Source organism: Heteronotia binoei, chromosome 14 (genome assembly GCF_032191835.1).
Source record: "Heteronotia binoei isolate CCM8104 ecotype False Entrance Well chromosome 14, APGP_CSIRO_Hbin_v1, whole genome shotgun sequence".
NCBI classification, from domain to species: Eukaryota; Metazoa; Chordata; class Lepidosauria; order Squamata; family Gekkonidae; genus Heteronotia; species Heteronotia binoei.
In genome coordinates, this window is record NC_083236.1 from 33,403,420 (window position 1) to 33,427,236 (window position 23,817).

Below are 23,817 nucleotides of genomic sequence, written 5' to 3' on the forward strand. Positions count from 1 at the left end.
TTAGGTCATGGCTGAGGTGGGGTGGGATGCAAGGACAACGGAAGAATCTCACCTCCCTTCTCCCACCCCCATGGACTAAAAACAGCACCTGTAAGAGGGAAGGGGAAAACAGGGAGGCAGGACAGAGAACCCCACAAATTCCCATGTTCTGTATTCCCCATGGATGAAGGTTGTTCTGGATATTCGGCAAAGGCAAACAATCCCTCAAATTTCTTAAGTCGATTCTGGATACCTGGAAACCCTATTTGGTGGGACTTCAGGGCCCCACATTGTAATGGCCATTTGGATATTAAAGACTAACGATGGCCATTTTGTTTGCACTGAGGCCAGTTTCCCCTGCTAAGACCAAGGCATTACCCGCACCTTTGACAACTTGCTATCACAGCTGACTCGGATGGAGAAAGCCTCTCTTAGAATGGTTGCAAGCTGTTCTTGTGTGTGTGTGTGTGTGTTCGTATATATGTACTTATATGTGTGTGTTTTAAACAAAGCAGAAAGCAAATGTGAGAGATTTTTTTTAATTTGTAAGCATGAAGTATGTGTGTGGGGGAAATCTTTCAATTCCCCCACCTTTCTTAACCTCCTTTTTCATTTGTTTAGAGTCTAAACTTGGCTAAAACCAGGTTTTACAGTATTCTACAGAAATTCTCAGCCCCCATTCCAATGATTCAGGACATCATACACTGAGATGATAAGGAAGGCCATGTCTTTATACAAAGGCCCAAAGGGCATGCTATTTAGCAAAGAGAAGGCTGCCAGAAAGGTCCATGTAGAGTTGGCTAGACAGACAGACAAACAGACAGAGGAGGAAGTCTGGGTACACATATTAGGAGGAGAAAGAAAACCCCCAAATCAAGCACATTCAAGAGGAGGAAATCCCCAGACGAGAGCCAAATATTTGATCTGAGTTGTAGTTTTGTGGTGAGAGGGAAAACATTCTCCCCACCATCTCTTCTAGGAAAGAGCTTGGCACTGACAATTTTTATGGGCAAATGCCACCTTCTGGCCTCCAGGGGCACTATTGCAACTTTCAAGCCTTCTCTTTTGTGCAGTCTCCTGGGCTGGTTTAAAGACAGAACAGACAGAAGCATCCTGATTTCTGCCCTTTCACTGGGGATGCAAAACAGTTTTATTTTACATATTCAGGACAGATACCACCCCATAATCTCTTTATGGGGGGAGGGAGGGGAAAGCCCGAACCTTTTTTCTGAATTTTCATTTCCCCACAACATTTTGTTTGAGTGGTTTTCAAGCACGCAAGAGCTGAACAGAACTGAGAGGTCCTGAAAGGCCAGCTGCCATGGCGAAAGACGCAGCCTAGCTACAACTTGGATGGAAGTTTTCACAAATGGTGGTACCTTTAAAAATAATCCACAGGAATTAGGAAAAAAAAAAGATAAGATTTTTTTCCCCCTACCCTATCCCCAAAAGCACCCTATACACAAAGGATCCTTAAAAAAATAACAATACCACTTTTTTTTTTTTAAGAAAGTTGCTTCTTTTTTAAAATTCACAGGCTATCTTATGCTTCACATATGTTGGTGGAGAGTTTAAAAAATTCAGTGGTTGATTGTTCTTTTTTTCTTTTGGCATGTTCTTAAAGCCAAACATTTAAAATTAATTGTTTGTCATTAAGTGACTTTTGAAAGCACGAAGGGCTGAAAACTCGTCAGGGGGCATCAGTTCTTTCCATAGCTCTTTGAGGCAAACTTAAAAAAAAAGTGTTCTCATATATATATATATAATTTATCATTATGCCTTTTTATTTACCAACTTGCATGATTCATTAAATATTGTGTTTGTGTGTGTGTGTGTGTGTGTGTGTGAGAGACTCATATTTTGTTTTTGCCTTTTTTCAAATATTTTATTTTCCTCTCGGTGTGATTGTTTCCAAATAAGTTGCTTGCTATACAGAATGGGGAGGGGGAGGGGAGGTCAGTATAAGCCGCAGCCTCGAAGGTTGTTGGCAATGATGATGTCAGTGACGGCGTCGAATACCACCTGGATGTTGTTCGTGTCCGTCGCACAAGTCATGTGACAGTAAATCTCCTTGTTTGGCGAACGGTTTTTACTCTCAAATTGTGCTTGGATGTAGGCTGCAGCGTCTTCATATGTGTTGGGACCTATGAGTAGACAGCACCGGGGGGGGGGGGGGGGAGAGAATGGTTCCTTTCAGTGGCTGCTAATGAACACTCAACATCAACAAAGACGTAAAGGAAATTCTGGCCCCGATTCTGCACGTGTATTGCAGATGAAGTACAAAATCTGTCCAATAAATACCTCTTACAGAAATACATTCTCCTTCCAATGCAAGAGCCACTTACACTAGAGGAAGTATCCTTAGATTGAAGAAAGGCTTCAAACATGAGCCAAATCTAAAAATCATAATCTGCCCTGAGCTCATTTGGGAAAGAGCGGAATATAAATCCGCTAAATAAATAAAAAAATAAAAAAGAGTATAAATAGTTTAATTAATAAATAAACCTTACTCAGTAGAGTGGTAGTATAGGGGTAGGATCAGCCCCGCTGAAACATGTACAGAATCTTATAAGCAAAAACTATATACAATAAAACATGACCTGACACGAATTTGGGACTGTATACTGGTTTTGAATTTTCTTCAGATCAATACAAAATTCATTTTTGCAGGAAACGAAATGCTACAGGGGGTAACTGGATCTTAGTTTAGGTCCAAGATCTGAATGAATTAGAGTTGCCAGGTCCCGTAGTCACTCTGGTGGTGGTGGGATTTCAGGGGTGTTCCAGGGGTGGGTGGGGACATTTCATGACTGATGCAATGATGTCATCTGGAAGTGATGTCATCATGTCAGCAATGCCAGGGGCAACGCTCTGGTTTTGGGGTGAAACTCTATAGTAAATTTGCCCTCAAACCATAAGTTTTGCCCCCAAACCAGAGCATCCCCATGTGACATCTGCAACGTGATGACATCACTTTCATTCCCACAACTCTCAGTGTCTTGGGAATGGGTGGGATAAACATAAAAGTATGCACACACCAACTAGTATCTGTAACGTAATAGTATGAAATAGTCTGCAGTGTGAAAAAGCTGTGAAGGTTCCACCATGTGAGAAGTAGAGCTGATAAAACTGAGCCTGCTTTGGCAGGGAGGGTGGGATATAAATCGAATAAACGAAACTAAACTAAACCTTACAGCGTGCAAATTTCTACTGAAATTGAAAATGTGGTAGGCAAATCATGTCATGGCAGGTTTTCAGGGCTGTGTGGATGCTTGTCACTGAATGTGTATGTGCTCTACCACCAAGCTAAAGAAGAAGCCATAGTTCAATGGCAGAGCAGATGCTCTGAATGCAGGCGGTTCCAGGTTTCCTTTCTACTGTCTTTGGTTAAGAGAGCCTAAGGTAGGCAGAAAGGCCTGGGAAGGCCCTGCCTCTACCGGAGACATTGGGGAACCGCTTTCAATCCGAACAGCACTAGTTAGCCCAATGGTCTGACTCAATAAAAGAACTTCCTTTGTGGCACCTTAACAATAACCACTGGTCCTTCATTGCCTCCATATTTAGAGAGAGAGGTGATCAGTATTTGGGAACCGGGGCTTTTTTTGTAGCAGGAACTCATTTGCATATTAGGCCACACCCCCTGATGTAGCCAATCCTCCTGGAGCTTACATTAGGCCCTGTACTAACAGCCCTGTAAGCCCTTGGAGGATTGGCTACATCAGGGGTGTGTGGCCTAATATGCAAAGGATTTCCTGCTACAAAAAAAAAAAGCCCTGGTGGGAACTGACTTCTATGCACTGATCTCACCAGGAAGAAAGCTGGACAAGAGCTCTTTCCCTTGAGATAGTGGCTTTGTATGTCATGAATTTTTAAAAATATGGCGGAAGTGTTTCCTGCACCTGCAACCTGGAACAGAACAGCCCAATAGAAACTGTATCAAGAGACTGGTCTGATTTTTGTGTGTGCATGCTTCTCATCAACATTTCATGACCAAATATTCCTTCTCTGTGATTAGAACCCGTGAACATTCCATGATATCACAGCTGCTTGGCCAATGGCTGTGGGCACACCAGATGACAGGTAAGCAGTCAACCAGATTTTTTTCTAATTTTCAAGGGAAGATACCTCTAGAGCAGTGCTGGATAAACCTTATGCTGAACCATATCTTGGGCCTCAACATACTCTGATCCATCTGTCACTGATCCTCTTTTCTTAGGTTGCTGTGCTTCTAGGTTCTTGTTCAGTGAAGGCGAAGACATCACATACCTGTATATTCAGGGAAGCAGATAGTCAGAGGTGATTTCTTGATCTTCTCACCGAACAGGTCTTTCTTGTTGAGGAAGAGAATGATGGAGGTATCGATGAAGAATTTGTTGTTACAGATGGAGTCGAAGAGCATTAGAGACTCATGCATGCGGTTCTATGGCAGAGCACATATTGGAAAAGAAAAAAGACAGAGACAGACAAAGGACAAAAGAAAGAGGGACGGCAAGAGACAGAAAGAGAGGGAGAGAGAGAGGGAGGGAGAGAGAGAGAGAGAGAAAGAATTAGGTTTAGGGAAAGAGAATTGTTACCAAATGAGCAACTGGGAAATGGTTGAAGAACCATGGCAGCAAAAAACCCAGAATAGTTGCAGATCAATAAGGCAGATAAGATAAAAAGGTGGGTAATTTATGTTTTTCTTTAGCACAGGTCTTCACCTTTTTTCTCAAAATCACTTTATGACAATGGTTATGGGCTGCCCGTGAATATCCCTTTCCCTCAGCAGTTTGAATGTTTGTAACCATTCTGTGCCATCATAGCAGCTCAGCCACAGTTCTCTGCCCCACCTCATTCTGTAGCACATCTAGACCAGGCCTGAGGTTCTCCTAGATCCTAGCAGGCTGCCTTTCTGTTGCCCCCTAGGAAATGGATACCTTCATTGTTTGGTAGCTAGTTACCACACCATTTCTTCCCCAAAAGGTAAGGAAAGACAGACCTTTGCCACTTAAAATAGTACTGAAAATCTTTTGTTGCACGGAAGAAAACAACTGCTTTCCACTTACTCATCTTACAACTGTCCTAAAGTCAAGTCTTTTCCGTCTTTCAGGGGGATGTGGTTGTCATAAAAGGCATGTGTCTAAGTCAGGGCTGGACCCAAGAAATGGATTTGGCCTCCTGATTCTTTGCCTGGCAACTTCTTTCCTATGTCTCAATTAAACATCCCTCCATTCACTTGAAGAGCTCATTGCAGCTTCTGGTTTTTTTTCCTTTCAAATTCACTCCATTGAACACGTTGCCAAACCAGGGGGTGGGTGAAGGGGAGGGAAATGAGATTCAGTTGCTGGGAACTGGCTGCCAAGAAACTATATAACACCATTAAATGGGGCCCTTCCACTTTACTGCTTCATTTGAGTTTCATCACATTAAATGGCTGGTGATATTATGTATGAACAGTTTTACGCAAAAGCCATTAGAGGAAAACGGAACAGGGAAAGCAGTCAGGGAAAAGACACCGTACTCTGGAACCTTTCCAGCAAAAGGGACATCTCCTTTAGAAGAAGTGCATATCGTGCAGAGGATGAATGACAAATCCTAAGGGGAGTTTGCATGACCCACATTGGGGTCACTGCTGGATTAAGGCCATAAAACCATACTGTTTACCATTTGCAAGAAGGGTGTGCAGCAACACCTTTGTGATTGTCCCCAGAAGCTGGAATAACCACTGGATATGGATAGGGCTGGCCCTGCCGCTAGGCAATTGCCTAGGGCACTGGCCTTCTGAGGCCCCAAGCTGGGCGTCCCTATGTGACTTGGTGATGTTATCAATGGGGGGAGGGGCAGAAGTTAGCTTTGACTAGGGTGCCAGACAGTCTAGGGCTGGCCCTGGATATGGAGGTTCAGTTTTTGCTTGTGCCATCAAGCTTCTTCTTCTTGTTATTCATGCCAATAACTGTTGTCAAGCCTGAAAATGAACTATATGTTGTTTGGAAAATAACCTTTTTTAACAGGGCCGTACCCCCTCTGATGTAGCCAATCCTCCTGGAGCTTACAGTAGGCCCTGTATTAAGAGCCCTGTAAGCTCTTGGAGGATTGGCTACATCAGGGCTGTGGGGCCTAATATGCAAAGGAGTTCCTGCTACAAAACAAGCCTTGAATTTACTGCTTGAACAGTAAATTGTACCTGTTGCTGCCTAGGACCATTGTAAGAGCGGAGTCTTAAGAAATAAAGATAGTGGCTGTCTAGCACCCTTCCCTGGAAGTCAACTCAACGGAAATCAACAAAAGTGACTCTTATAGGGTGATAATGTTAGCATCTAAAAAGGAAGAACCCCAGGGGTTTTTTAAATTTATCGTACAGGTAAAAGCTGCTTTCCAGTAGGAAATAAGATTCCTGCAATATCTCCCTATTTGGAAAAGGAAATCCCATCTTCAAGGGTGCATGCAGGGCACCCTTTGCACAAGATTCCAATATTCAAGGGTCCGAGTTCTAATGTCACCACCTATCACTTCTTTGGCATTTTCTGATTGATGTAACCCAATTCTTCCTCTTCAAAGTACAGTTCTCCCCCTTGCTACATATTGTTCAATCACACTTCCTAAATGCTTGCAACAATCAAAAGCAGTTTTCCAAAGAAAGCATGGAACATTCATGCAAAATAAAAACACAGGCATACATTTTATGAAGTGGAATCAACTTGTTTTAGGGATGACATTTGAAGATAACAGCAAAGGTTTTGTGGTCTTGGGTTTCTTTCCCAAAGGCATCCTGCCTTCCTTCCCATGGGACCCAAAACAGTTTACATTGTTCTCCTTTCCACCCACCCATTTATCCATGGAACAACCCTGTAAGGTAGGCTACATTGAGCAAGTCTGATTGATGTAAGGTCACCTAGTAAGCTTTCATAGGAGAGTGAGGATTCAAACCTGGGTGCCCCAGCTCCTAGTATGATGCGTTAGCAGTACTGGCTGTACTAGCTCTCTGTCACCTATAGACCTGTTTTATGAATATAATGTATTTTATTGGGGGGGCGGGGCAGGGAGGAATCTATAATAATGTCCCATAGATTTGCCTTTCTTTTTTTTTTTGGCATTTGGACCAAAAAGTTTGCCTTCCCCTGCTATAAGGTAAGCCATTATCATTCTCTCCATATTTTAGGCAGGAGGCAGACAGATTCTGGCTTGCCAAGAGCCATCCTATTGAATACTGCCAGACATTCCAAAGGGTGGGAATGACAATGCACCATATTTAGAGCAACTTTCATCCGAGAGAGAAAGCAGCTCTCCAAAATGGAATTTTGTTGTTTTCTCTTGCTTCAAGGAGTCTCAAATGCATTTTGTGACATCAGCACCATTAGTCCAACCCCCATCCTCATCCCAGACTTATTTGCCTTCCTAGCAACTAATGCACCTTATGCTTTAAAAAGAAGGGAAATGCTGCCAGAGTCCACAGGCCTAGAAGAAAGGAATGAATAAGGGCACAAAGATATACATGACAACCAACGCAGCAATACATATTCCCCCCACTGGCTGAGATTTCATTTTAAAAACAGATTTGAAGGGTAATAGCCTCCACAGTGCCTAAATAATTGGTCAAACCACAAGCATAAATAAACAGATGTACAAATACCATGGATTTACAGAAATAATTCCTTTGGCGGCACCATAACTTAAAAAAAATCCATTTTGTAAGGGTCCAGATTGCACTTTCAAGCATTACAAAGCTGATGAAGCAGTAGAAAAAAAAATAATATTGACTGGGTTATTTCCCAGTGTAGTAATCCCAGAGTGTGGACAGAAGGAAGTCAACTGTCCTTTAGCGGGCATACATCTACAATGAACTCTTAATTTGGCTTCCTGCCAGTTTTGATACTAGACTCCACTATGGGAAACTGTAGTTATGTGATGGTGACTATTCTTCCAAAGCCTCTGGCACAACTCATTCCCAAACTGATTGGGAGGAATGTGTGTTTGAGAATAACACTGGTTTGGTGCTTGTAAGGCAGACATGCTCCATTATGTCTCTGTGCCAGTCACCTTTCAAAAGCCAGAAATCTAGTTTTGTATCCATCCATTTGTCTTTGCAGTGCAATAAGACTCCTTTTTGCTTTAGCTGATAAAGACAGCTGCCACTTCAAAAATTTGCAAGTTTGTGGGAAAGGAAGGCGGCAGGAAGACTGGACAAATATCCTGCTTATTTTTCTGTCTCTGACCCCAGCGTTTCTTTGACCAGCACTAATGCAGTGTATTTGGATGAACGTTCTGAGCCAGGAACAATAATTGCACAAAGTGGATTTTATGGAATACCTACCTGTACCAGCATATCAGTTGCTGCAGACATTATGCATCGAGGGCTGGTTTCAGAATTTGGGGGGCCCCAGGCAAAAATTCCCAGGTGCCTCCCGCTGCCCACACCCATGGCCATCTGCAATGCCCACTGCCCTTTCCCTGATGGCACTCGGCAGTGAGCGGTTAGGTACCTGGGAAACAGAGCGCTCACAAGTGAGCATGCAGGGAAAGGGCATTTTATGGGGGCAACAGCAGTCAGCCCTGCCCGACGACTTGGGCCTTGGAAGCTGTTGCACCTGTGAGTATGTTGATGCCAGCCCTGCACGTTGCTCTGTTTCAGTGTGCCTACGCACACCCTCTTCACATGTTCATTTGCATAGAAATGAACCCATGGAAGGAGGGGCAGGATCAGAAGTGTCCTTAAACCTGTGATCAGTAGACGTGAATGTGTTCCAATTAACACGCGGCCAAGAGGCAGATCAGCAGGAACCATCAGGTCTCCTCTGAGTTCAATTTCAACATGGGCCCATGTGCGAAAAGAGCTACTTTATTTCCTATCCATGCACACATGCAATACACACTCAAAGGCTAATTCTATCTGCTCCTGTTTTCTTTACTCTCTAACAAGTACACTTTTTTATACCAGCCACCAAATGTCTTGGCTTGAATTGAGACACGTTCTTGTGAAATCACAGCTGCGAAAAGAGAGGGCACATGTGAATATTTCTTGAACTGGCCGGTGAGCTGTCCTTCCTGTCTCTACCATATATCCATACGGATTATCCAGGAAGAAGGCCTGCTTGTTAAGACCAATAATTTAGTGTTCGCTTTAGAAGATGTCCTGGGAGAGGAAGGCCCCACAAAATTTCTCACACACTAGAAAAGAGCTGGCACTTTATTAACATTTGGTAACTAATAAATACATTACTGACAGCCAATAAATTATTACAATAAGAATTAAAAGACCTATTAAATCGACTGACAATCGTTCATACTCCATACGAAATGACAGTTAATACAGTTCAGACCCATTGGACATGCAAGGGGGAAAGTGACAAACTCCACCAGGCAGTGGCAAGGAAAAAGGAGATTTTAAAAAATGAAATTACAGTCTGTGCGTGTGTGTGCATGACTAGAGCGTGAGAAAAGAAAGGGCAGAAAGAGTGGGAGATCAATGGAAAGCAAGAGAAGGAGACAGAGGGTGTACAGTTCTGGAGAATGTGGTGCATCGTTAAACTGAGGAAAATGGATCAAGGTATATAAATGGATCAAGCTGGTGGGAGGGAGGGTATATACTTGTGCAAAAGTAGACTTCCGTGTGCATAGATCAAACTGGATAATGAGCGGGGCATGCAACAGACACTGTACATGTGGTTCCTCCTCTGATCCAGCTTTATGTATGTAGCCAGTAGACCTTTTCAGACATTACAATTGTATGAACAGGGAGACATCCAATGGCATGTATCAGAAGCATATGCCTGCCCATGATCCTCCTGGTATACACTGCCACAATGTTGTGTGAACAGGGGCAATACCTTGATACAGCCTGGGTACATGGAAATGTGACTCCTGAAAAATCGAGTAGTCATTTCACATGTGCTGGAGCTATACGCATATGGTAAATACGCCCGCTGCATCCATTCAGATATGGTGACAGCCCATAGTGGGAGGATCTATGTGTGACTGTTAGGCTCATGGTATCTGCAATTGTAATATCTGAACAGGACTAGGGTCGGAGGCAATCGAGGCCATCAGCTCTTCAGGAAAGGGAAGAAGAGGAGGCAATGAGGGCAGATTTATCCCTCTTCCTGGCTCCTTTCTCCCCACCAAATGACTGATTGGCATAACATTGACTTTCTCAGAAGGCTGCCCTGGTGTACAATTAGAACCAGGCTGTTAAGATTTAATTCTTCTCCAAAGAGCATCTCCAAGGGGTTATACCTAAAAGAGGACTGGGGAATGTGTGCTTTTTCACAAGGAACTAGTGATATATTAGTGCTAAAAATTCAGCCACTACAAACACTCTATTTGAATTATCCTGGTTCAGAGGGTTGTAGGCTGCAACCCAGGGGGCCAAAATTGAATTCTGGGTCTGGAAGGGCTGAAGACCACAAGCAGAAGAGCTGCCTGAACACAATAAACACTGCTCTGGCACACTTCACACGTAGGACCTCATGCTTCATATTGCTAATCCTCACAGTAACTGCACAAAAAGTCAATTTCTTATTCCGACTCTTGCAAGAGGGATGTGAGAGAAGGAATACTTGCTTTTCTAAGGCCACCATGGCCCTACTTTTGGGAAGTGCAGGATAGAAATCTAACAACAACAACAAAATCATAGCTGAGTTATTTGAAATGGGGACTTCACTGTTCACATTGCGCTGCTTTGTACGCAGCATCAACCTTTCAGAGGATTCTCATGATTTTTATTATATCCCATTTTCATGTTCTTTTGTCTCTGGCTCAGTAGCTTTTTGTGCTGCTTTTTTGAAAGATTTTAATGACACCATATTTGAATACCCTGGACCAGAGCCCATTGAGCCACTCTGAGCCCACTATTCTCTCCAGCAGAAGGAGACTTCCCTGATCCAAAAGTCTCAAAGGCTTCCCTCCCAACTTCTTTTGGAAGCAACAGAACAAGATCATTCCTGATGGTTCACGTGAATCAGCTCAGCGTGAAAAGGATGACGTTTATTCAGGGACTGCATCAAATCCCTGTGGTGGGAAGCGCTGTCAAGTCACAGCCAACTTATGGGAATCTGCAAAACAAGAGACATGGAGGTAGGTTGCCATGACCCACCTCTATGTAGCAACCCTGGCCTTCCTTGGGGGTCTCCCACTCAAGCACAAACCAAGGCTGACCCAACTTGGCGTCTGAGATTGGGCTAGCCTGGGTCATCTAGGTCAGGGCAGAGAATCCCTGTAAGCAGGGCTTTTTTTTGTAGCAGGAACTCCTTTGTATAATAGGCCACACACCCCTGATGTAGCTAATCCATCCAGAGCTTACAGCTGGCTCTGTACTAAGAGTCCTATAAGCTCTTGAAGGATTGGCTATATCAGGGGTGTGTGGCCTAATATGCAAAGGAGTTCCTGTTACAAATAAGCCCTGCCTGTAAGTGCCCTATTATTAGGACTGTGCCAAAATTTCTCCAATGAACTTTCCCAGGTTGAAACAGGAGGTAGTGCGTGTGACAGGGTAGACAAAAGCCTTCTTCTCTGCCCACCGATTTCAACTTTTGCACCACCTTTTTCATGGTCTGGATAGCAGTGACTCTGCTCTCTGTGGCTGTAGGGTGTCCCCCTCCCTCCCCCATTTCCTTTGATGAAAAGATGTCAGACTACAGGGAAGCAACAGGAGCTGCAATGTAGTCTGAAGTGAGATCCCCTCTGCTAGCACAAGGGGCGTGTTCTTTGGCCATCAAAAGAAAATCCCTGCTCTTATTTGTAAGCTGCAAATGGGGCAATGAGAAGGGAGGAAGATGGAGTTTGGGTCCAGCCCTAGTTATCACAGCTTGCCATTGCAAGGGATAAGCAAAACAACAATTTGGGGGGCTTCCATTCTAGAAACATGATTTGCAATACATCTCGAGTGGGCATTTTTTTAAAAAATATGTGATTTGGGACTCTTTGGAGTCAATGGTAGGGTTTCGATAAAGGCAGCAATGAATGGGATCAGAGGGCTAAACTAAACTTAAAATGGAACTAGCCATCTTTTTTTCCCTCCGAGCATGCCTGCTCCGGGTACCAGACCTACCATCCCCTTCCCCTGGACCAGAATTTTTAAATACTTCATCATCCCTTCCTTCGGAGACTTTCTGAACAACTCAGAAGCTTTTTGTGTGTATAGGTGTAAAACCTGTGGGGCTTTGGGAGTATAGAGGACAGCTTCAGGAACAGCAAACAGCAGTTAAGCCTAGAAGGGTAGGAGTCAGTCAGGGTACTGAACATAACCTTCTAACTGCCAATCTAAACCTTCCTGGCTAAAGATCTTCTCTGAATAACAATAAAGCTTTTTTGGGGGAGGCAGGAGGAGAGGGTGATGGCAGAGGAAAACAGATATTCCCAGCATATCCTCTTACTGGAGTAGTCCAAGCAGTCATGTCACCCTTTCTGCAGGAGGAGACTGGGCTGTTAGCCGTTGCCTGGCAACCCAGGGAGACTGGTGGAAACTCAACTTATGCAAATGGCAATCTTATGACACTGTGACATCACTTCCGCTGACACAGCTGGACATGACATCATGACATTGGAAGACAGCCCTTCCTCACCCCTCTTTCCCCACCGCTGCTGCCCCACTGAGTACTGACAGGGGAAAGAGGAGTACCGGGGGGGGGGGGGGATTTCTACAGTGGTGGTGGGTAAACACCAACCCCAGCTGTGAGCATGTTGGGACACACACAGGAAAATGTTCCAGTTGAGATCCCCGGATCCTTTTCCTGTGTGACTCTGCTCCACCATGGCCAGTTTCTGCTGTTCAAACACTCCTCTTGCGTGAAATATGACTTGGGCCCAGTATCCAGGTATTTCTCAAGTCAAGGTTATGCTATTAAAACATCAGCTCAGCAGAGGAAGCTAGCATAATACATTTGGCACAAGAATAAATGACCACAACACTGCTTTTTGCAGATATGGAAAAGACTTAGAATAGGCCAGCAGTCCCCAACCAGATTGAGCCTGTGGGCACCTTTGGAATTCTGACACTGCATACGTAGTAGGCGCAGCCACAAAATGCCTGTCACAGTGAAGATCCTTGTGCCAAAGGAATGTTTTTGAAATTCTGCTCAGCATTCAAATCTCCAGTGGCCTATCAGAACGCTTGCTGGGCAAAAGGCCCACCTGGCCACACACACTTTCTAAAAACACTTGGTGGGCACCAGGAAAGGAACCCCTGGCATAGGCCATGCTTCTATAAGCAGAACTTAACAAAAGAGATTGAATTTAGTTTTCTTTCTTTCTTTCTTTCTTTCTTTCTTTCTTTCTTTCTTTCTTTCTTTCTTTCTTTCTTTCTTTCTTTCTTTCTTTCTTTCTTTCTTTCTTTCTTTCTTTCTTTCTTTCTTTCTTTCTTTCCATATGATTGTGAAATACTTGAAAGCAGGGCTTTCTTTGTAGCAGGAATTCCTTTGCATATTAGACCACACACCCCTGATGTAGCCAATCCTCCTGGAGCTTACAGTAGGCTCTGTAAGAAGTGCCCTGTAAGCACTTGGAGGATTGGCTACATCAGGGGTGTGAGCCCTAATATGCAAAAGAGTTCCTGCTACAAAAAAAGCCTTGCTTGAAAGTACGTAGCCAATCCCTGTTGAACTCTCAGAAGCCAAGGAAGAGGAAGAAGAAGAATTGAATTCTTACTCTGCCATTCACTCAGAGTCTCAGAGCAGCTTACAATCTACTTCCCTTCCTTTCCCCACAACAGACACCTTGTGTGAGGTAGGTGGGGATGAGGGTTTTGAGAGAACTGTGACCGGCCCAAGGTCAGGAGTGGGGAATCAGACTTGGTTCTCTAGATAAGAGTCTGTTGCTCTTAACCACTACACCAAACAGGCTTTCTCAAAAAAGATACTGAGGTGGACCCTACCCCATGATTAGCAAAACTGGAATAAATCATGCCAAACAGTAAACAAAAAGATGTTATGCAAAATTAGATAAAGCTTGCCAATTTGTCAATCCGATAAAAAGAAACAGATGACAGAATGTTTTTTTCTTGGTACAGAATCTGCATTGTCTTGGCACATATGCATAGCCCCTGCATGGGTATCACAGGGTAGAGAAGGCCAAACATCCCATCTCAATGGTAGAGAAGGCCAAACATCCCATAACGCTATTCTTGCATAGGGACCCTGTGGACATTATTTTGGCACCGAATTGTGATTTATGGCTGCAAAAGTGAAGGAATGAGCACAGCGAAGTGAGTGATAGGTCTGCTCCTATTTCTTGTCTCACAGACTGGCAATGAAAAAAATGACTTTTGGTTGATGATTTGGCACTATATGTAGAGTCTGAAATGCACCCTTCCCGGTACAAGTGTAATAAGGTCACTTTTCTTTGCAAAAAGAACAATACACTGCTAAATTGTCATAAAGGGCAGCAGATGGAAGAAGAGAACCCTATAACTTTGCAGCTCTTTCTACACCACCTATAGAAGATAATGTAGAAGATTTACTAGGGCCTGCTGGTTCATATTGAGTTCAAGAAGATAATATTGACTTGGATCCCATCATAAGTATGCTCTGAAGAGGCAGGGAAATATCCACTCACTACTCTTGGACTCTCCAGATTACTGACATAAAAACTGCGGAGGTTCAAGATCGTCTTGTCTGTGTAAGGTACACGATTCTGTGTCATACACACAGTCAGACTTATTTGCCACTTTCACATGCATTATCTCAGTTCTCTTTAGATCATCCCTGTAAGGTCGACTGCTGTCCAGGGGAAAGTGCGGTGAGGCTGAGAGGCTTGCCAAAGGCCAGCTCACGAGTTCATTGAAGAGGTAAGATCTGAACAGAGAAATTCTGGATCTCTCAATCATTATTCTATACGCTGCACATACCCTTAGATCACTCTGCACCCTGCCCTTCTTGCAAGGTTCAGGCTGGCACACATCATTCTCCATTCCCCATTTTTTATCCTCACAACAACCCTGTGGGGTAGGTGAGGCTAAGGGAGAGGGAGTGGCCCAAGATCACCCCATGATCAGCAGCATTTGAATCCAGATCTCCCAGATCCTGATCTGATACTCTAACCACTGCACCACACTGTCTCTCTGTAATAACCACTGACCTTCCCTTCCATACAATTCACCTCAACCCGTCTCCTTCCCTGGAATGTTGACTTTTATCTCTCACACTTGCACCCACCTTCAACATGCCTCTCTTTTCCTCCTTCAATAGCTCTTTACAGCTTTCTGCACAAGAAATGCACTTTGACCTCCTATTTTTTGCACAAAGACCTAACTCCTCATATCTTTCCTCAAGGTTGCTTTTGCCATGGAGCTGTCAAATTTCCCAAGGATCCCTAACATGAGGGTCCATACTTGAGAAAATAGGACATTTCCTAAAAAGCCCATGCATTACCTTAGTCTTGGGAATGTTCATTGTTTGAAAAAAAAAGGGGTGTGTGTCTTTAAACAGGTGTTTCCAATGTTATTGATCCTCTTTCCAATTGACTACTTGACAATGGAATATCATCTTCCTGTCTATTGTGACAGCAACTTGCATTGTTCACAGATATCCTATCTAAGACTACAACGTGCAATGTTCATAGAAATGTACAGGGCTTTCCCATACCCAGTTTTTGCTGCAGCTTGGCTTCTTATCTGCATCGTTCCCCACCCCTCATAGCATTGTTGGCCAATTGTTGCTCTCCCATTTCTTCCCATTTTTCTAGTGTTTTTTTCAGACCACACAGGAAAAAAAATTGAATGAAAAGCTGAAGAGCAATGACCACCCACCAAATGATACTATGCATAAGGGAGTGGGGAAAAGAAGCAGTTTGGAAGCCAACCTGGAACAGAAACTCAAGGTGGAAAAGCCCACAAAGGTCTCCAAGTCCACCCTCTGCAAGGTGCCTGATCTAAGGCTTTGGGCAAGCGATCAAGAGGCAACATCTGCTTCCACTCAAGGACGGCTCTCTCTATGCACTTACAGCTGCTGGAAATGGACAGGCGTTCAGAGTGGCAATGCAGGATCCACACAGGAATCCCCTTGTGCCTGCCATTTCTGTCCCCTTGGTTGCTAGAGTACTTTTTTGCTGGCTTTACAAAAACCAGTAGTAGGCAGATCATTATAGTGTTATGGCAGTGGTACAATAGAGCTACTACTGATTTCTTTTTTAAAAAATATGCCAGCAAAAGTCCACCAGTGGCAGGGAGGAAATTCCAGGTGTGGAGGGAAAATGGTGCCAGATATGTGGAGAGGTCCAAAAATTTGCACATTCCCACCCACACTATGGGCATGGCTACACTGTGATGTGACATCACCCCAGAGTCGGAAACGACTGGTGCTTGCACATGGGACCACCTTTACCTTTTTACCCTGACCCTGATCTTTCCAGAAAGATTGGGCCCAAGGGAACAAAAGATCTGAATGTGCTCCCAGTGTTCTTCTTTGTAAGATTTTATATTCTCTAAATATTCAGGTTAGGACCTGGAATTGAGGACCAGGATCCAAACCCCAGTGCCCAACATCAGCACCTGATAATAGCGGACAACAAATGCTGTAGCATTTTGCTTTTTGAAAAGATGTCATACATCACAAATTCATTTAACTACATCAGGAAACAGGTGAAAAATCCATCACTAGCTGCACTGTCTAAAGCTAGATTTCAAATGCATCTCAAATGTTATATTTCAGAATAAATGTCAGAATCATGATCTAAACAGAACATGTATCGTTTCCCTCCCACAAATTTGTTTTTTTTTTTAAAGAAAACCTCCGGAATTGTTTGTAAAGTGCTACCAAGTCTGCAGCCTGCTTATGGCGACCCCCTGAGGGTTCTCAAGGCAGGAGATGATTTGCCCTTGCCTGCCTCTGCACAGCAACCCTGAACTTCCTGGGTGGTCCCCCATTCAAGTACTAACTGGAGCCAACCCCGCTTAGCTTCTGAGATTTTAGGAGCTCCATGTAGCCTGGGCCATCCAGGTCAGGGTAACCTTTGCATTAGTATACATGAAAAGTTAACACAGAATGTCACTGCACAAGTCTAAAACTAAAAAGAGCCAAATCTGAAAACTCTGCTGGATTGGAGAAAGGGTGAAGCCCTTTTTCTTTCAGGTTCTTCTCCCAAGGTCTCTAGGTTCAAGGCACCAAATAAAAAATCTCAACAATAGTTGGAACCTGAAAACCTGGGAGGTTTGGCAACAAAGTTGGGATGCTCGCACCCTACAATCAAGACTCCAAGCTTGCACAAGCTCTACTAATTTCATTATACAATATTCTAGTTTTATATCTTCTGAACGTCTGAATCTGCCTCTTGGTAGTAAAAATTCCAGATAGTTGTCAGATTTTGTGATCTCATCTTAAAACTTCAGACCTGTATACTGAAATCCACATTTTGCAATGCTGATTAGCTTTGTTTCAGGTCTTGATCCTGTCTAAAGTTCCACTCCTTTACTTCATTCTGAATTCTGTTTATTTTCTCCTCTCTTCATTTCTTACCCTTCACTCTCCCCTTCATCATTTGGATCTGTTTTGTTTATGGAGAGGAAAACAAAGCTCAAATCCCCCCCCCCCCCCCCCAGATATCTGTATAACATTGCAGTAGCGATCTGTGGATGCCTCATCTATGTATTGGCATTAAAAAAATACTGATTAATCTCAAGGTGATGAAAAACTAATCCAACTCCTACAAAACACAAATGAAAGATCTTCGTCCATGGTATAGTAACGTACCAAGGACGCACACAATTCAGAACATAACTATATTGAAAGTTACTGTAGGGACCCACCAAAGAATTGAGGGAATTGTAGTTTGCAACGGGTACTGAGAATTCTCTATTCCAGAGCCCAACTCCACAGAATTACAGCATTCACTGGGAGGAGGGACAGTTTAAATCTATAAAATGAAATTCAAGTCTAGCAGCATCTTAGAGACAACAAAATGTTTGCGTATATAGGCTTTTGTGGGCTTTCACTAATGAAGTAAGCAAATGCTTGTACCCAGGAAAACTGTGTTGGTCTATATGTGCCACTGGATTCGAATTTTGCTTTGCTGCTACAGCCACCCACATGAAATTTCAAATCTGCAGTGCAGCAAGACATGGTGAAGTCTTGTTGATTTGGGGAGCACTTCTGCTTTGATGGAACCTCCTATGTGCCTAAGTCATGTGCTATTGCCAACAAGCTACTGCAGCCTCAGCAACAGCAAGATTCCCCACTCAGCCCCCTGTGGAATGTCCTTGTGGTAAGGCATGCCAACAACCAGGACTTTTTTGCAGAAAAACCCAGTAGGGACTTATTTGCATATTAGGCCATACCCAATGACATCACCATTGTTTCACTCAGAGCTTTTTGGTAGAAAAAGCCCAGCAGGAACTCATCTGAATATTAGGCCACACCCCTGACACCAAGCCAGCCGGAACTGCATTCCTGCTCAAAAAACAACTACGTTTTGGAGCCCTAATCTCATCGACTGTCCAAACTCCCAGAAACCACTGCAAAAAGCAGTGCTGAATAAAGCTGTTTATAGTCCTGTCTAGGAGCAACCTGACTATGGCTCAGCATTTCTCCTCTATTTACCTGCCTGCCCTTGGACCTTCACCTCTCCTTAGCTGGGTTGCCTGTCCTTTGTACTTATTCTCAAGTTTTCCTGCCTTTTTCCTTCCTGGATCCAACTTTGTCTCTGCCTGGGATCAAGCCCTGCTCTGCTTCCCACTTGGATCCAATTCCATCCTAGCTTTGAACCTATCAAACCTTTTCCAGATTCGGATCTTACAGTCTCATCCTAAGCAAAGTTGTTGTTGTTGGAAAGCCCTGTCAAGCTGCAGCTAACTTATGGTGATCCCATAGGGTTTTCAAGGCAAGAGACAAACAGATGGTTTGCCTTGCCTTGTTCTGTGTAATGACCCTGGACTTCCATGGTAGTTTCCTGCCCAAGTACAAACAAGGGCTGACCTCCTTTGCTGACGAGATCATGTTAGCCTGGGCTATCCAGATCTGAGTAAGCAGAGTTATACCTTCTAACTCCACTGAAAGCTTAGATGGGTGGAACTCTGCTTAAGATGGCACAATTAAAGATGTACCATCTTGCCCATAAACTGGACTTGGTGTCACCAACATTACTGAGCAGACAAATGATGTTGGTTGTCAATAACTGCTGTTCCAAACCCAGCCATTTCCTGTTTAATTGCACACACTCCTATTCTTCTTTAAGTAACAAAACAAAACAAAAACCCAGCAACAAAGCCACACTTCAGGCACAGCCAAGTGTTGAAACACCTTTCCAAAATGTAGACCTAGCTATTTAAAAAAGGCCCTGCTATTTTGCAGAACACTGTAGTTTTTTTTTTAAGAAAAGCTACTTTCAGACAAATTTTGCCCAGTCATTTCTCTTCAAAGGCAGCAGCTGACAATCAGTGGTCTATAGAAGGCCAATGATTGCCTCACATCTCCCATAAAACATCCTTCAGAACTTGGAAGTGAACGAAATAGTTCAGCGCCTTAAGGTTCCCAACCTTCAGGTGATAGCTAGAGATCTCCCACTATTGCAACTTCATCTCCAGGTCCCAGAGATCCATTCCCCTAGAGGAAATGGCTACTTTGCAAGATAGACTCTATGGCATTATACCCCACTGAAGTCCCTCCCCTCCCCAAGCCCCATCCTCCTCAGGTTTCACCCCCAAAATCTCCATGCATTTCCCAACCTAAAGCTGGCAACCCTACAACTTTTGTTTTGGAAGCTCAATGTCTGTTCTGGGAAAAGGAGAGAGGGAAACTTTCTGGATATCTTTCTGCAAGGCAACATAGAAATTTCCTATAGTTTTTCATCCTTTCTCAAGCTGTTTATGAGGAAGTCTGTCTCCTCTGGTTTGCTTTCTGGTTTCACTTGTTTCAACTGTCTTGTTTCACTACTTGAAAACCCATGGGAGGGGAACAAGATCACCTGGTCCCCTCCCCTCCCCCCACACCGCAAGCCCAATAAGGACGGGGCCCTAGCAGCATGGTCAATTTTTTCCCTAAAATGGTGGTGGTCACAGGTCAAATATTTGACAGCAGAAACATCTTGTCTGGCCATTATACAGACTTTTATGAGGTAACATTAGATTTGTCACCAGGGTAATGAAATAGAAAACTGCAGTACTTAATGCAGTATATGAGGACAGAAGATGAATGTGGGTTTATTTTGTAAATGCATTTAAGACACATTCCAGACAACCTGCATGCATGTTATGAGTGCTTCATAATCCTTTCCAGACTTAATGTTCATGTGTTTTGGGAGCACCATGTTCCATCTGCCAATATGCAAAACCAAATTGGTGAACCATAAATCATGCATGGTAACACAATCATCTTGCAGGCTTTGTCAGTAGTTCACTTTTCTGTTTGACAAATTGAACGTGTTTGAACCAAGATAGGTTGGACTGAAATATGACCCCTGGATATCTAAATTCATTAGTTGCTTCCGAGATTCTGTAAATAGCATGATTTTAGATTTCTCGTAATTAATCTCTGAGTTCACTGCTGCAGTAAGTCATGAAAGCTTTTATTGCTCACTTTAGACCAATCTGTACGAGTGGTTTAATTTGACACATACTGAGTTGTCAGAGATTTATAATTAGTTTTAGCGGTATAGTGGGCAAACGTGTGGCATAAAGTTTGTTCCATAAACAAGCCTAGAACACAGTCCCTGTTTCAGTCCAACCTACCTTTGTTCAAATGCATTTGTCAAATGGAAAATGGAACCAACTTTGTTAGCACCAAGGAAATCTTTCACCCAACATACTCAGTATATACCAGCACTTCTGAGAGCTTACAAGATGTTTGTGTTACCATGTGTGCTTTATGGTTCACCAATTTGGTTTTCAGGTCCAGTGAAACTACACTAGAAGCTTCATACAACTTTTCCCCATAAATCCTTGCTCAATCCCAGTGTTACAGCATTTTCAGTTGTACAGCTTGAAACTGGCTTTCCAAATATCTCAACTTTATATGGAAAGCCATTGGCTCCTTTCACATTATCGTTCTAAACTGGATGTTATCCATTGTTGGTGTGATTCTGAGTAAAGCAACACAGGGATGGGAGTTTCATACAGCAAATTTCATTCCCTTAATGAGCCGTCTCTAAAGCGCTCTGGCAATTTCGAACAGTGCTGCTTCCTCCTCCTGTGCTGCAGTCTTTCTTGTGGGTTTTCAAAAGTTGTTCTAAGTTGAGCACTATAGAACTAGTCCAAAATGGCAGCTATTTTTTTAAAAAATGCAACAAAGAAAGGCTGCATAGTGGAAAAGGGTGTGGAGGGAAGTGGCACTATTAGAAGTGCTGCAGACATTTTAAGCAGCAGATTACAGAGACTCAGAAGCGCAAAGAAGAGGGGAAAACAGACGAAAGCAGTTTACTCAAAAATGGCTCAACCCCACTTTGTCAACTGGTGACTGTCCTTGGTTGGTGGTTAATTCAGTATCACATGCATTTTTCTACTGTCCAAAGTATGTTGCAACCAGGGAAAAATTCTTCATAAAGTAGCTTTCAAAATATTCAACCACTTCAGATACTCATAAATTAAGATTATTTTTAAGTAATTACAGCAAAACTTGCAGAATTGATGTAGGTAAATTCTGCTTTGTTATTTCCAGTCCCTAAATGTTCTTTGGTGTATGGCCTATCCACCTATGGTTATTAAGCCTGAATAAAGTACAAGTAATTGCAATGCACACAGCTGCAATACACACAGTTGTCTGAACAGACAACTGCATGTATTTTGCATGTGTATACAGCTTTGGTCTAAACCAGAATCATGGAAAATCCAGCAGTTAACTCTCATGCATCAAAGCTGTATATGCATGCAGTACACATTCTCCTGTTTGGACAACATGGTGACTGTATGGATCAGGCACATTGTGGGGAGTGTGCACTCCTGATATGTGGGGTTGCCAGCTCCTGGTATTATGTATATAAAGTCTGAAAAGAGCTAAAGTGAACATGCCATGGGAAATCAAAAGCTCTAGGGTCCATGATTGTACACACACAGCATACAGACTGAACACACCTTTGCCCTTTCAGAAGTTATGCCAGTGGGCCACAGCATGGCCAATGAGCACAATCCAGCTCTTCCTATATATTCATTCTCTGTATATACATGCCACATGTGTCCAGTTCAAGTGAATGCATAGTCTTCTAGGGCCCAGTTCATAAATCTTTTCCATTTGTATGTGGAGAAGCAAGAGTGTTTCTTTTCCATGCACCTAATTTGCGAATCAATCCTATTTATGTAATTCTTTGACAGGGGTTGCCTGCAAGGGCCTTAGGGCTCCCATTCCCCAGGCGGGGGATCCCCCAAATTTTGGGGCTTCTGCCCCACCCCAAACAGCGATGTCCCTGATGTGATGATGTCACATGCTTGAAGGCAATTTTACCACAGTGTTTTGCCCTCAAACCAGAGTGTCACTGCATGACATCCCTGATGTGATGATGTCACTTCCGTATAATATTGCATAAGGGACATCACAAGAGGATGTTGATGTTTGCCGGTGGAGCCCTGCCGCACTCCTGGAATGCTCCTTCCCATCCCCCACTGGCGAGTCCTGGGGACCTGGGAACCCGAATAGGCCTCTATGTAGAAGGCTTACACGTAATTTTAGCTGCATGACAGAATGCATCTTCACCATGTGACCGGACTGATGCCTGGGTAGAGGCTGAACTGGGCCTACGTACTGTATCAAGTACACAACGTGCAAATGGAGTACACATACACGCAAATGCTCCAGACAAATGAGAATTCCACATTCACCCTTTGAATAATCCAATGTGGAAATATGACATAACTTAAAACAGTACAATTTCTACCAGATCAGGAGACAAGCACTGTTGACAACAGGCAACCAAGAAAAAGAACCCCAAAAGAACTATCAGCTAACATCACTATGGAAAAGTGTGCAAAGAGTTAAAAGACAAATATGCTACATAAATCTCTCAAATAGTGATTAAACCTGTTTAAAGCTTGAGGTAAAAACTGTTATCAGTAACATAAAATGCACTGGGACAACTGTGTTTCAAACTTTTGGCCTTCATTTCTCTGAAGAGAACACAGGGAATCTCTGTGCATCAGAGAGGATTCTGGGATACATTCTAAGGCACATGGTCTGACTAGGCCTCATTATCACTGCTTGTGAACTGAGCATTCTTTAGAAAGCAGCTTTCTTTCTCCTTTACCACCCTTTCACATCTCTGTCTATGAGGGAGGGCCATTTATCCACCATTCTTGATCTTCTCATTGAGGAGCTGCTGAAAAGCTTCTAAAGAACCCAAGGGTTCCCCAGAACACAGTCTGAAAACCACTGCATCCAGTGATTCCAGAATACTTAGTAATGTCTCCTATAACCAGGCCTGACTTATTATGAGACACTGACAAGCATTAATATGACTGCTTCAGGCCTTCAGTTACTGGCCTTTAATTTTTTAAAAGTCCTCAGACCTCAAAACAAGCCATACCATTGTCAAGTATACTACCCAGTTGGCTTTGGGGTAGAAAGTAGAATGTGTCTCCAGGCTAAACATCCTTCTTGAGAAACTGAATAAAGAGGTGAGAAAAACTGAAAGCTCACCATACAGTAGAGTTGCCAGTCCCCTGCTGGGGGTGGGTGGGTGGAATTCCCCAGTCTCTCTTTCTTTTTTCTTGCCACCTCTCCAAGTGTGTAGAAGGAGAAAATGTTTTTTAAATAGACATTATGTACTTCCAAGAAAAACCTGTCATACCTCTTTAGGGATTGCTGGAATATGGTAAAACCACAGTGATTCCTAGAGATGACTGACATCATTTCTGGGGGAAAGTTGGAAATGACATCAGTCCTTGCAGGGAGCCACCCAAATGCTATGAGTTTACTATAGAGTTTCCAGAGATTCCTAGAGAGGCACTCTATGATT

The 23,817-nt window shown here is 43.3% G+C and overlaps 1 protein-coding gene across 1 annotated transcript in view; it reads right to left on the minus strand.

Moving 5' to 3' along the window:
* Positions 1-1,837: 1,837 nt before the first annotated feature.
* Positions 1,838-23,817, minus strand: part of GNAO1 (G protein subunit alpha o1) — a 239,445-nt gene continuing 217,465 nt past the window's right edge. The window contains exons 7-8 of the mRNA XM_060253987.1: positions 4,246-4,399; positions 1,838-2,123 (exon numbers count right to left, since the gene is read on the minus strand). Of these exons, the coding sequence (XP_060109970.1) occupies positions 1,936-2,123; positions 4,246-4,399 (342 nt within the window). The 3' untranslated portion in view covers positions 1,838-1,935. The remainder of the gene's footprint in view (positions 2,124-4,245; positions 4,400-23,817) is intronic.